Source organism: Trachymyrmex cornetzi, unplaced genomic scaffold, assembly GCF_001594075.2.
Source record: "Trachymyrmex cornetzi isolate Tcor2-1 unplaced genomic scaffold, Tcor1.1 scaffold383, whole genome shotgun sequence".
Taxonomy (NCBI): domain Eukaryota; kingdom Metazoa; phylum Arthropoda; class Insecta; order Hymenoptera; family Formicidae; genus Trachymyrmex; species Trachymyrmex cornetzi.
Window position 1 is genome coordinate 236,331 of NW_017298564.1, and position 15,243 is coordinate 251,573.

The 15,243-nt window shown below is 36.6% G+C and overlaps 1 protein-coding gene across 1 annotated transcript in view; it reads left to right on the forward strand.

Moving 5' to 3' along the window:
* Positions 1–15,243, forward strand: part of LOC108763784 (tetraspanin-4) — a 58,066-nt gene that overhangs the window by 36,354 nt on the left and 6,469 nt on the right. The window contains exons 3-5 of the mRNA XM_018511655.1: positions 5,035–5,142; positions 9,593–9,730; positions 11,209–11,300. Coding sequence (XP_018367157.1) covers positions 5,035–5,142; positions 9,593–9,730; positions 11,209–11,300 — 338 coding nt within the window. The remainder of the gene's footprint in view (positions 1–5,034; positions 5,143–9,592; positions 9,731–11,208; positions 11,301–15,243) is intronic.

The following is a 15,243-nucleotide window of genomic DNA, read 5'->3' on the forward strand; positions in this document are numbered from 1 at the left end:
GTATCAAACTAAATACTATAGACGGGGAGAACAGTTTTGATATATATTAACGATATTTTATATATAATCTCTGTTCAATTATTTTTTAAAATTTAACAATTTATATTTATAATCCGTTTCTGCGCTTCACACTTGAAGAGGACACAATTATGTTGTCGAAACATTTGTAATTTTTATTGAAAATATATAATTTTTTCACGGAAAAATATCTTGTGACGGCTCACATAGGCAATTCTTTATATTATTGTAAAATAATACTTCGATAATTCGCAATTATAAACGCTAACAATAATTATTCATCGATTCTTCGAGAATTATCCTAAAGATGAGATAATATTCGTGACTTAAATCCGTTCTAATAGTGACATGTTTACTTAACACAATTTCGCCACAAGCAAGGAGGATTTGCTGTTGCAATGAAAGCTTAGCTTTCCACTTCACGTCCCACTTGCCTTCTCCTCTCATCTACTCTCCCTAATCTGCTTTCGCACAAGCAAGGACAATGCTACTCATTGAGATGTATCGCATTGGAACTTAAGCTATCGATCCGCCAATAACGCTATTCTGTGAATCGTTACGCTATCAGGTTAGTCTCACGTTAATACTTTTTTAACTACCTCTCTTTATAGTCGTACATAATAATCACGACTTTGTTCGTTACTATCGTTCGGATTGATATTGACGTATGTGTCGTGATAATCTCTTTACCTCTGTAATATTGTGCTTACCTCTGTGTGGTCGATATGAATATAAAGTAGATGGCTGATTATGGATATTACGTGGAAATTACCCTCGCGTGTATTTTCGTCGTTAATACGTAATCATTTATTGTAAGGAGAACTGAGTACTTCTCGCTTAGCGAGTAAATTGTAGGACAAATTGCCGCGACTACACGAAACTTAAAATTTGCATACATTTATACGGCGAAAAAAACATGCAGCACTGGAGGTGCAACAATTAAATGCACTCTTTTACATCGATCAATTAACACAAATATTGCAATTGTACACTGAAGTTACGATTTGTTCAAAGTAACGCATTAAAATGTCGCGAAGAAATCCTTGCGACCTCCTGCACTTGCTGCACATAAATCTGTAACTCCTGTGTGTTTACCGTACATCTCTAACCTTTCTTTTGTCGTGCCGCGAGCGAGAAAACTCCGCAAACTTTTTCTCCCGATGCACACGACAACCGCTTCATGCATCTTTGGTGCACTTTACGGGCGCATCGACAGAACGAAGTTCTCCGTGTTCACTGGCTCCAAATCCGCGATCGCCATACTCTGTTACTGACACTCGACTAAAAAATTCCTCCTTCTTTTGCGACAACGTTTAGGAATTTACTCGTTCTTTTGCAGTTAGTTTGGGGAATTGTTTATAAATTAAAGTATAAGTTGTGCTTCAGGTCAAAAGTACCGTGAATTTAATACTCGTCTTCAGTATCAAAATGTCTATACTCGAATTAAGAGTCAAGCAATTCATTTCCATATAACTTTTTCACCATATAACAAAATTATATTTTTTTCTAAAGAGAAATACTATATCTTTTTTTAAAGTCTTTTTTCTAACCTGGAATGATAAATGTTCGTTCATTTATCATGCTTATACAGACGATGTCTGGTGTCACGTCTCCATGCATTGTGCGATTATATAATTCATGGTTATTACGCATCGAAAAAAAGTCTATAGTCTTAGAGCATACAAAGTTCATCTCAAATCTTGATACTATATAACTTAAAATGCTTTAAAGTAATAAAGTACCTATAAAAAATAATATTACAAGATGTTGATTTCAAGAAAAATTAATTCTTGTTTATATAAATCCTCGTAATAATTTCACTGACGCGTCATTTTGTGTTATTTTAACATGTGTTATTTAAAAATGTCTAATCTCAAAGTACGCGTAAGACATCTTACATATTATTTTCAGATGGCATATAAAAATTAGTTGTGAAAAAAATAAGAAGCTGGATGCGCGCAATGCACTTCCAAATATGATTCCGGAACTAGTAGACGAATAGGAACGACATTTTCCAACGTGAAAAACATGCCAAGTGAAAAGTGTCAACATTTGCAGTGCTTTTAGCATTATGCTTGAGCAGTGCGCGTTCTTGGGCACTTTATGCGCATTGACACATGCTTAATGCTCGCTTCACTCTGAATACACAGTTTTATCATACTTTTTCGAATCCTTTTATCGTACAAATCATGATTGACGTGGATATAAATGGAGCATATAGGTATCACCGAATAAACTCTAATTGTTCATTAAAAAGTGAATTCGTGGAAAAGTTACTGTACACAATAGCGCCCTAAAAAAACACAGCTCGTTTAACTAGCAGATATGAACGAGATATGAGAGACTACAATAATGTTTTGATACACGATATATCAAAATTGTGAACGATGGTATAAACTATAAACGAATTATTAATGTATCTTCTCGTCCCAATACTCTCTTGACGTATGCTTCAAAGCGGATGAAACGAGTTCTAATGAAAGAGCAGATAAAAATTTTCTGCTGATTGAAAAGTATTAATCTTTATGAAGTCGATTTTCGATGTACAGCAAAAGCATGATAAATGTATAAATCGGTATGTGCGGTGGATGATTCCATATACAAATTTAAATTATATACGATATCAATTTGAATGATTAAAACAATAATAACAGAAACTGAAAAAGAACAGACGGATTTTAATAGAGATATTGGATTTTAATTAAATTACGTTTCAACGATTCATTTTAGTAAAGTACATGTACAATTTGATTAGCTTCTGTTAATCTTTTATATATTCAAACTATATAATAGTAATAGTATCTTTGAGACTTTAATTATTTTATTCTGAATCTGAGAGTAAATCTTTATTTAAAATATTCAAAACATAATTGGACGGAATTTAATTAAATTTTTGTTTGCTCTCAATATTATACGTGTACATATGTGTTTTAACATTTGAATTTTTTTTTAATTAAGTATTTTGTAATTGTATTTTGCAAGAGTTGATAAATAATGATTGATAACGGGAAATATTTTTGCATTACGAAATAATATTTTTATAAATTATTATAACCAATTTGCATAATCAATTTTTGCATGAAATATGTTTATAAATTATTATAGTCAATTTGCATGTGAATATATACAATTTAATATAAAAATTTTTCTTAATTAAATATTTTGTAATTGTATTTTGTAAGAGTTAATAATAATTAATAACGGGAAATATTTTTGCGTTTTACAATATTTTTATAAATTAATGTATAATCAATTTTGTACATTCTCTATTCTGATTCGTATTCGTTCATTTCTCTGCATATAGTAGGCGCTCGTCATCGACAACAGGATTATGCAAAGTTGCAACCTTGTTAGACCGAATGCACCTGAAAAGTTCTAATACTTCCGTAAACGACGTTGAATTAAACAGTTTCGAGCCAAAGCTCCTCAGGAATTATACGTTGGCGCTCAGCGCCGCCCGAGATCGACGAGGCTAAAATTTCTCCCGGGAAATTGGCGACTAATCCGTTCATTTCCAAACAAGAAATTAGTTTAGGAAGTCCCGGAATGTCAAACTAGGTTTACGATACTTTTTAACAATACATGATTCTTTTCTTTCTTTGATTATATTCTCTATTACTAGAATAAGAATCATTTTTATTCTAGTATCATTCTTTTTTACGTGCACAAATACCAATCATTTATACGTGACTGTGTAGTTACAGCAAATAGTTTGTGTTCTGATATTATTTTTACACATCAATTAATAATAAGTACAAGATAACTTATTTTTTTTTGTAATAAATCGAAACTCAACTTGAAATGGTTATAACGATGCACGATTACGAGACCGTCAACCGACCTGCGTAATTTGCGTAAAAGGCCAAAACTCGAAATTCGTGGTATCTGAACAGCACGAAGTGCGATCGACAGTCTCTTGCAAAATTGACAGCTGAAGCTACCCATCACAGGGAACGCAAAACTCGAGCGTTTGATTTAACCAAGCGTTACGATCGGTAGCGATCAAGCCATCGCGCTATAGTGGAGCAATGGAAATTCGTCAAAAGCGAGCTGCAAGTTACAACCTCTCGAATCCGGCGACATCGATCGAAATAGTAATAGCTCCGCTCTATTTCTTTCTTTACCGTTCACCGTTCTTCGTACATTCCTTCCTCTCTTGGCGATTATACCCGAATCTTTTCACTGCGATTCCCCCCTTCCCCCGTACTGAAAAACCCATTTATCTGTGCACGAGTGCCCCTGTGTCGCTGATAAACCGAACCACCGGCTATCCCGATGAATATAAATCCAATTGCTGTACCGACGTATTATCCTAGCTATATTTTTAACAGCGTGATAAACAGCCACGTTACGGTGAAAATCCCCAGAAATTTCTACGTTCGACCGCACTAGCGATCGCGATGCTTTGAGCATCGACATAGAAAGCGATTGTACCATACAAGTAATTGTTCCTGCACGTGTTCCTGTACTCGGAATTTTTTAAAGAGCGTTTCTTACATTTGTTTTTACGTCCATCCTCGCCAATCTCTTTGTGATTAAATTAAACAGCGAAAATTATTATTAGTATAAATTGCGAAATATAAAAAGTATAACCAATTCTTTTCCTATTAAATAAGCCGTTTAATATTTTAATATTATTGTTTAATTTGATTTCTCATTTGCTTAAAAAACATGATATTTGATAAGAAATAATAAAAGGGGAGATAACAGAAATGACATATTGATTTTTCATTGGAATTAAAATTAAAATTATTATTAAAGTTATGTACATATATAACTTAGAAATGTAACCATTGATGTGTGTTTGAAACAATATTTTTAAAAGATGGGTTGCTATTACAAAGAACGTTACTGAAAATATTATTCTCTGCAGATAATTTTTATTATGCAAGTCTATTGTTCTCTCATTTATTTACATACAAGTTATAAAAACACACATTATTTCCATTAATGTGTTTTTTTCTTATTTTAATATATGTATATATATTTCAAATAGCTATTAAATATATGTTTCAGATGATGATAATGCTGTGCATGAGTATCATCTTCTTAATTTGCGGCGCTACCCATGGAATCATATATCGTAAATCACATCTCTTTTCTCAAGAATTCGCACCAGCGCAAGTGAGTACGAATGTAAACTAGATGATAAACGCACACGCATTGCGACACAATAAATTGGCAGTGAGGGTCAATATATATTTTTTTTTATAGGGCGCGATGATAAAATGTATGTATATATATATGTACATATATTAATCCTGTTCTCTCTTTCAATTCTATTTGCGCTACCTTAATACCGAAAAATCCCCGAGATTTTCAATCGCTTATAATCCTGGAAACGAGTAATGTCGTGACATTTTCATCATGGAAAAATCAATATTAAATTGCTCAAATTCTTTCCCCTCCCCATTTATCAAACTCTCTTAGTACATTGTAGACATTTAGCTTCTTATTGTACAAGTAGTTTGTATAAGAATATATTACGAGAGCTTAATAATCTTTAATGACGTTTCAAAGTAATTTGACAAAATTGTTAAATGCAAAAGAATCTTAAGAATCTTTGGGAAAACAACGAGTAGGAACATGGCCAGGTAAATTCCTCTCGCAATATACGTTTTCATTACGCTTGCTTGCTGGAGAGTCTAGGAGCCTAAGTATTCTCTTGCTTGCACTTCCGGTTCAACAGGCATTAAGATGAGTATCGTTGACATCGTTTCCGCCTGGAGACGTTGCGCCCGGCTCACAAGGTAGAAACTTAACGAACAAGACAAAACCGAGGGTTTTAGCAGGAAAACGGGGAAGGGGAGGAAAAAAAAGAAAAGCGCTGGCTCCCTTTCTGATGTATCTCCCGAAGGAAAGTTCTGCTCGTTACGGGAACGTTCGCGAAGCGAAGTCGTGATTTATTCGCTCAAATATATATGTCACGCTCTTCTATCGGGAAGTTCGTAAAACTTCAAAGAGCTTTCATTATTTATCGAAACTTGTAATTTGTGGAGAAAGAAAGAAAGTTGGTTGATTGATGAATACGCGTAGACATATATTCGCGAAATTCTAAAAGGATGGATTAATTTGTAAAAGCGAAAAATATCCATTGTTAAGTTCAATTAATATCGATATCCTCCCCGATATCTCTACTCAGGCATATTAATTAGCGCAGGATGAATGTATCGAGCTCAGTCCTTTGACGAGAGTAACTGTACGCATAGCTCCTGCTGTGAATTATAATCATAGTGTTCCTTGTAGCTACTTTTTACGCTTTTTACGCTTCGCTATTAAATTACAGGTACTGCTTTATCTCTCATATCATCTATATTCATTATTTTACAATATTGTAATATCTTCGGTTATCTCGCGTTATTTCTTATCGACATGTTTATTCTTCTACGTGCGGCGCGATGCTCGTAACAATTTGCATACAAAGAATAATTAATTTAGTGTCGCAAGTTTGCTCGCGACACTTGATTTTAATCCTTTCGCCGTACATAGGTTCCACTAAAGTGCACTTACACCATACACTGAAGTTTCCACTCGCGTCTGTGTATAAACTTATTTACGACTGTGTCCCGATATAAGAGCAACATTTGTCCTCTAGCTTTCGAAACGTGTTTTATTTCTTCTGTAAAATATTTGAATGAAATTATACTAATTATCGCTGCCAAAAAAAATAGCAAAAATCTATTTTAACTTATTACGTAAAAACAAGGTATATAAGTTCAGATTTAGGATATACATAAGTCATTTTTCGTGCGGTTATAATTCATGTCTCGACAATTTAGATATCGACATATTTATCGTGTAAAGTAGACATACTTTGCGATTGCAGAAGTGACGTGCAATATTTGAAGCAGTAATAAAGTGGTATAAGTCATATTTATGAATAAGACTAATTTGAAAATACAAGAATTATAATAACTCGAAATTATAATTTAAACAGATATCAAAGCTATATTATGCCTGTGAATAACATTTACGCCTCGTATAACCCTTTGTGATCTTAAGCCGGGATATTTAGGATATACTTGCCAAAATATCTTGAATATCCCAGATTACAACCGCAAAGAGTTAATACCGACTCCCATTACACAGTACTGCAGGACTTTCAACCAAGTCACGTCAGTATTCCGCATAAAATACAAACTAGAGTTATTTTCTCGACTAAAAAATTCCCTGATGTCATAACATTAAAATATATATTTGTACGCGTAATATTTTCACGCGAGCCTTTTCTGGAGGAGAAAAAGCCTGCTTGTGTTTGGGAAACACGTTGTCCGGACGCGAGCTAAATTCTCTAAATGAAGAAGATCTGATTTATACCACTTTATCTCTCGTTCGTGCGTCCCGGACGACGAGAGAATTAAACTCGACATACGCTCGTCGTCGGTGGTCCAACAGAAAGTCGTAGATCGGGGCATCTGACGGCGATAGCGGTGGAGTCCGTCGACGACACGCGGAAACGATGGAAACGGGTGCAACGGCGTTAGCCTCGTTAGCGTCACCGGCTGCGCGAACCTACAGCAAACTTTCCACGAGAATAATCTCGTTTCTGCTTTCCCAGTGGCGTGCAACTTTCGTCTTCATGGGCGTTCATTCGCGCGTCAAAAGCGCGCGCCTCCGCGGTTACGAAATACAATAAGTGTTGGTCAATTAGCGGGATGCATCAGCCCCACGTGCCCCCACGGGGGTTAAGAGACAGACGGGCGGGATGAGTCGAAGTGTGAATTGAAAAGGTGTGGACGGGAAAACGAAGCGATGGCGCGAGTTAAAAGTTTTCGGAACGTCGGGTAATTTGTATTCATATTACGGCACGTTGGAAAGGGCGGATATGTAAGGGTGAATTTTCGTCGGCCAACAACTTCGGAAGCGCGCCCGTGCCTCTCGCGTTTACGAGTCTTGGTACTTAAAAGCTCATTTCGCTGATTTGTAACGTCCGCGGCACGTTTGCGAAACTCGCGTGCTTAGCTTCACTGATATCAGCCGACTTGGGAGGAAAGGAGAAAGAACGACGAATGCTATTCTTCCTCTCTTTCGGGGTCTCTCTTGCGCTCGTGAAAGGTCTTGAATATTATGAAACACCGCCACAAACGAGCGAAGCTTCGTACTTCGTTCTTGACGCCGGCGATTAATATCGTCGTTACTGTAACGCTTTGCGTGGGAGCGAAGTGCCGCTCTCATAATTAGATAATATTGAAAAAGTACTAAAACCGCAGATTACTTTGCGCTTAAGACGTGACATTATTATTAATAAGGAGCCGTCTCTGATTTTAAGTTTGAACGAATTTTTATGAATGTATAAAATGAAGAGGAGGAATAATGTTACTTTCTTTTTATTCTCATTTAATCAATTTTTATCAAAAGGATTAAATATATTTATTTTTATGAACATTTTCCCATATGGGTATTACAATGAAAAAAATTGTTATATATATTCTGTTGTTATCGTAAAAAAACTGGAATTTATTCCAAAATTAACAACAGAAATTTGTTCTGAAATTGTCTTACAAAATAATTATGAAGGTAGAAAATCTCACGCCGCGCACATGTTGTCAAGTATCACCTTAATTTTCACAATATTCAAGAATTTAATGAAACGAAGCCTCGAAAATTATGAAAAGCTAGCGCGTTTAAGGCTCGTGCTTTGTTTTCACGATCGTCGATTAATATTACGAAGGAACAGTTACGCGGTGTAATTGAAAGATATTACGAAATTTATGCACAATAATATGAAGCAGTGACAAAGATAATAGGAATCGCGAACTGAGCACGGTCAATTACATGACGAGGAGGCGTTAAAATTGGTATGTCGCGTCGAAAACACTCGCGTTTTGCAATTACGTATGTCGTTACGATCGTGATAACTGCTAAAGACTCGAATCAACCGCATAATGTTGTTTATGTATTCCACTCAACGGATGTAGTATGACATAAATATAGAAATGATGGAAAATCATGGAAATCGAATAGCGAATTATGAAAGTGTTGGATACTACGGAAAATTGTCCACGTAAATCGCGCGACGTGGACAATGGATGGACAATGAATCGGACAGATACCGTTACGATCACAGTGAAAGGCAGATGCTGGGCAAGCGATTCTCTCGGGCTCAAATATCGATAACTACTGCTAGATGAGAGTGCAGAATCACGAGAATTCGATAGACAAGCGGCCACAGAATCGAAGTAGCTACAAAATTTTTAGCGGCACTCAGTGCTGACCGTAAAACTTGTACGTTTAACCGTCACCGGTAAATTCCCGGGCATTTCGGATTTTCGGATTAGCCGTGAGACGGGTCTGTGGCATATATATCCGTTGTCCTTTCCGACCACTACGCGCCCACTGCTGAAAACAATCCGTTAAAAAAAGAAACGCGTACGTGAACGACGCGTGAACGGAGGACGCAAATTTTTTAACGTCGGAAACGACGGACGAACATCCGCAGGTGGCGTCGAATATTTCGCAGCTCGTTTCGAAGTGGGCGGAGAGATTGCGGGTAGGAAGAACAATAGGAAACACCCTGCGCGTAGTACACGTATGTGCTGTAACCCGGGATTATTGTAACTTTGCCATTTTCCAGCAGGACAAGGGTTTATTAATATCGCAGCAGGAACGCGCAGCGCTTCTGTTCGGGACACTGCGCGGACGGATTAATACCGCGCTTACTTCTCGTTTACGAGATTACCCAAACTACTCGTCCGCCTGGGATTTAATGCAGGTACGTACCCTTCGTCTGTCGACGTTTCTCCTCCTGGCAAATCCACCCCGAACCACTTTTGCGACGCGAACTTTGCAAATTCCGGAATCGGTTGGACCGCCCGTGACGGCGCCGTGAAAACATTTATCGACAAATTAATCCGTAGTAAATATCAGGCCGTTACGGACTCTCGGATAGTAGTCAACAAGCTCCCTGGCAGTTTGCCGTTGCGAATCTGGTCCGCAGCCTCGGTATCGACCTACCGGATAACGGTGTTTTTCAATTTACGCTAATTGCGCGCTTCGTAAACTCTGTTTACCGGTGACTTTCGGTTTCACGGCGTGCATCTTGTCGGCATGGATCTTCTCCCGCGTTAATTCCGGAATCTCATGCAATTTCTCAACTAATTTGAGGAATTACGGAATTTAGTTGACTACACTGTCGATTTTATTTCTTTTTTTTTTTTTCGGATATGACTTTTTGTATAGTACATGATACTTTTATAAACTGTTTCCAGCATATATTTCATTACACGGTTTTAAAATTTATGATAATAAAAGAGATGGAGATTTTCTCTCAATATTTTAAATTTAAAACTTTAATTTACATGAGAATTCAATAGTGGTTATAATATTTTTCAAGTCTTGATTTAATAGAAAATAATTCTTTTATATCTATAAAATTGATAACATTTTAGATTATTAGTATATTACAATTTATGCAATAGATTCTTCTTAAAGATTTTTTTTTACCTTTATTCATTTTATCTTGAAAATATTAATTAGACGATACTTGATTCTACTTTTGCTTTATCAGAAATTCCAAGCGCTGTAACGAGTAGCTACATAGTACACTGAAAAAATATATAGTCAATTTTAATAAATATTTAGTTTAATACTGCCAACTAAACATTTACTCACAGTAAATAAATATTTGTTCAGTAAAAAAAATGATCGTTAAATCAAATTAACATTTCTTGCACATCAAATAAATATATCTTTATATTTAATAAATATTTAGTTGGCAGTATTCAATTAAATATTTATTAAAATTGATTATATTTTTTTTCAGTGTACGATATAGTTGTAATTTGTAAATAAAAATCTTATTTTTATATTATAAAAAGATTGATTGATTGGAAGGAGTTGAAAGTAAATAAAGTATGCAGTTTATTTATTTTTACTTTTATTGAAGAGAATTACTCTGACTTTGTGTCAGTCAAAGACGTTAAAAATAAAAGATTTCCGGATATATTTTCGAATACTGTCAATATTTAAATGCTGCTTTATAATACACGCATTTAAATAATTGTAATAAATGATTGACATTATCCGTCTTCAATACTAAATGCTTTTTCCAATACTCGCGAGAGAAAATCCAACGTTCGCGGTTGCGTCCCTTTTATTTCGAATATCTTGATCCGCAATTAATTTGTCTCTTATACGTATATATAGCGTAACGTGCGAGTTGTAATGAAATCGTTTGTCGCGTATCGACAGACACGCCTGCAGTGTTGCGGAATTAACGATGCGAGTGACTGGACCAGATATCCTGGTTTGCCCGAGCTCCCTCAGTCCTGCTATTCCACGAGGTTCGTACAACACCCTAGAAACACCTCTGAGTGCTCGAGACGGCCGGCGGTAACGCAAGTTTCAGATTTAGTACCGAGAGTTGCCTCGAGGACTCGTCTCAGATGAGAATCCAACAAGCCCGCTAAGCGGCGTCCCGGTTTCTCTTTAAAGAAACTCTCCCGGTGCCACTTAATCGATCCCTACTCGGCTTTTCGGGTACGAGGGCGCTACATTGCTCTTAGGTGGATCGCGTTGCTCGCCAAAATGCTTGAGCGCGACTTGTAGACGATCCGATTTATCTCACCAGTCTGATGAGCAAGTTTCTTTAAAGCTTTGCAGACTGGGAGAGATATTGTTCACGAAGATTTATGTGTCGAACCGTCTCGTATCATCTGCAAGATTGACGAAATAAGAAAGCCTGAGCGATACGAGAAGAGTAAAAAATAATTCTCGTTAAAAGATAAAATCTATCTTACGATTGATTTTCTTTCCGCTGTACTTGAAATCAGAGTCGACGATGTATTAAACGAATGATCAAACTTTTAAACCGCACGATGGAGTTCACGCTCTTCAGAAATTGACGTCTGCCGATACCTTTTATCACGTAGAATTTCCTGCGCCTTCAATATTCGACGTCGCTTCAAGTTCGATAAGCCTTATATCTAGGGCGTGATGAGATTATATATCTATTTAAAAGTAACAGTAGCGAGAAATATATACGTATACTTGTCTGTCGTAATTGAAAAGTGACACGCTACGAGTGTGTTGAATTTCCGCAGCTGTCACGAGAACGTAGTATATTTCGTTGTAGAAAACTGGTAGGGGAAAGTTCGTGTCGTCCGTATCGCAGCGTGTAACAGACGTCTGTTACCACTTTTCGCATATTTTCGAGTTTCCAAAACGCTCGACGGTTCCGTATCAGCGGACGACATAAAGGAAAAAGAGATGGCTTTATCGCAGTACGACAGCCCGTATCATGGTACGATTACGCGTACCTTACGTACGCCGGACATATATCTGGAGTCATTTATCGCGATCATTATTCTCATCCGGAAGGGAGGAACGGCCTATTGTGATAATGACGTCGAAGGCCTTTCATGGAGACCAACCGGTAATGCACACGTACACGTGTCCCTTCGTCGAACGTGATGTTGTATGCTTAACAAACCGCGTTTGGTCCTACGCTTGACAAACCGCGTGTACGGTCATAAATTGGTTTAAATATTGATTCTCATTTTAATGCGAAGCGAATTGCGCTGTGCAAATTATATCTGATTACATCATGTCGGATTTGTCGCCCGCAAGATACGCAGTGCGGTATTTACCGCGTTAATAATCGATATGGAATCTTGATTGTTCCGGCTATATATTCTTTTGATCACTGATTTCATCCTTCATTCAGTATATCGGAAATGAGTCGTCGTTATCACTGATTTCATCCTTTATTCAGTATATCGGAGACAAATCGTCGTGAATCGGTGAATAAATCAATTATGAGCATTACACTCTAAATTTCTTGGAATAAAATCTCATTCCAAGGGAGTGAAAAATGCAGTCACCTTTGAAAAAGGGAGCTGTATTTTCACTCTCTTGGAGTGAGATTTCATTTCAAGGAATTTAGAGTTTACGATACATTACGAAGAGTGTCACCGGTTGCTGGTGCGGTTTTTGCGGTACCGCATGAAATTTATGAGTTCGTTGTCGACATTAAAAAAAGATACCTTCCGCCTGAAATTACGAGCAGAGTACAATCGCATGCTTATCGTCTTCGAGCAGCATGGACAATCTGGCAAGGAACATTGAGTTTTACACTCACAATTCTATCAATGGTTTTTACTACGATCACTGTATGAGCCGCAACCGTGCTAAAAACGTTACGGTGAATAATAATTTGAAGTCGAAACCTAAGCCCATACCAGCGAGACCACACGTCCTGTGCTATACTTTTGCCATATATATTTTTCATGAAAATGGAAAATCCACTATTCTCTCATGCTGTTCTACGTTTCTTTATATACATACATTTTTCATTCAAAGCAATATACGTCCGTTTTACATTTTTCGCGGTCTATTTTATATAGTATTTATAAAGAAATATTGGCGGAGAAGAAGAAACAAAAAAAAAAAAGAATGCATTTGATACATTTTTGATAAGTGAAACTGTTTAATTTACCGAATGCAGTAGATTAATAATATTTTTGTGCTTAATGAAAAAATTGTAATTTAAGAAAAATTTAAGGAATTTATAATTCTTAGTAATTATATTACGAAATTAGATTAAATAATAGTTTCGTAAATTTTAAAATGGAAAATTTTCTTGTTTTATTTAAGTGATTTATTTATTGATAGCAGTGCTCTAATTAGTAGAGACTATTAATTATTTCATCCGCAGAATCGTTCAAGCTCTCGCAATATAATGTAGAAAAAAGGAATATTTTTTTTGTTACATTAATTACTTTTTACTTAACATAGAAGTTTTTTTTTAGTATAGAACTTTCTACGTATTATCGCAAAGCTCTATAACATATGTGATAATCTATTTTAAAAAAAAGTTCTTCCATTGTAATCAGCGAACCGTATTTTTTCAGTAACAACTTTTAGTACAGGAATAAGTTTTGTTTTTTCATTCTTTTTTTACGTTTTTTTTTACAGATAAAGTTTCCTCGCAGAAATATACTTTGATGTGATTGTTAATCTAATTTTTATTTTAACACACGTTCGAATTTATTTCTGTTTAAAATAACTTTTTTTTTCCACTTAAAGCTCTTACTTGGATTCTCTAGGCGATAAGTATTTTTGTACGTCAACAATTTTTAGACAAATTGTCGAAAAATTAAAAAATTCACTAAAAGTAATTTTAATTATGATATTAATATATTTTTAAACTCGTAGAAATTTGAAGCTAAATTAATTATCCGAATACGTATTTCCATTGTCGTCAAATCTGAGTCCGTTCACTTAGTCTCGGTTAAAACTGATTTCTTGTTCAGGCAGCTACCTATCGATCACAGTAAAGTAAACGTCGGTGTGTCTATCTAACGGACAGGAGATAGTAGCTATTAACGTATAGGTATTATATCTCTTGTCGCGCGAAGATTAAGTTGCGTCCAAACGTAATTGCATTGTATACGGCGATCGGAAATATCGTTTCAACGTCAACGCATCTTTTCCCTATTAATAATTCCCACGGATACTTATGAGTTCCAACGAGGCCGTGGGCAAGGAAATTTATTTTTATCTGTCGTACACAAAGAGTGTGCACACGTATCCGCGCATATGCGCATATGCGATGTCCGGCGCGGACAAACGAGGGTGCAAACAGGCCGGCGGAGGAGATCGATGCTGCACTCTCGCCGGCAAAACGTCACGCAACGTCGCTTATGCATATGACCCACGTTGGCGGAGAGAAAGAATGGCGAGAGAGAAAGAGAAAGGTAGTGGAAAAAAAAAAACAAAAAGGAAAAAGAGTGATCACCGCCAAGTCCGAAGCACGTTTTTCCATAGACGCGGTTACGTACCCTGTCGCAACGCAACGTCGATATTTTTATACATATCAGTGATGCAACTGTCATACGCTATGCGTTGCGATTCTTTTCACGAGAGCAATGAGTAAGCGCATCAGGTCAGGTGGCATCTCGTCGATGTTGGAATTGATTCGAAAGTTAAGCCCCTCTTTCGTAGGCGGAGGAGCATTGGAAAACGCCGCCGTTGCGAGCGAATTTATCACGGGATGTTCTCGCGTGACTCGCGTCCCCTTCTGAAAATATCTAGTCCGTGTATCTCCTCTCCGTTTGTTTCCTCTCGCGCTGTTTGTGTGCAATCGTACACGCGGTCCCTTGTATTTCTTTTTTTTTTTTTCATTGGCGCCCATGCACATCCGTCGCGAGGGAAATCCGGGCGGCTCGCCGTGGCTTTTTTTTTCCATCGCCGATACGTGACTGCAATGTTGATATGATATTTATG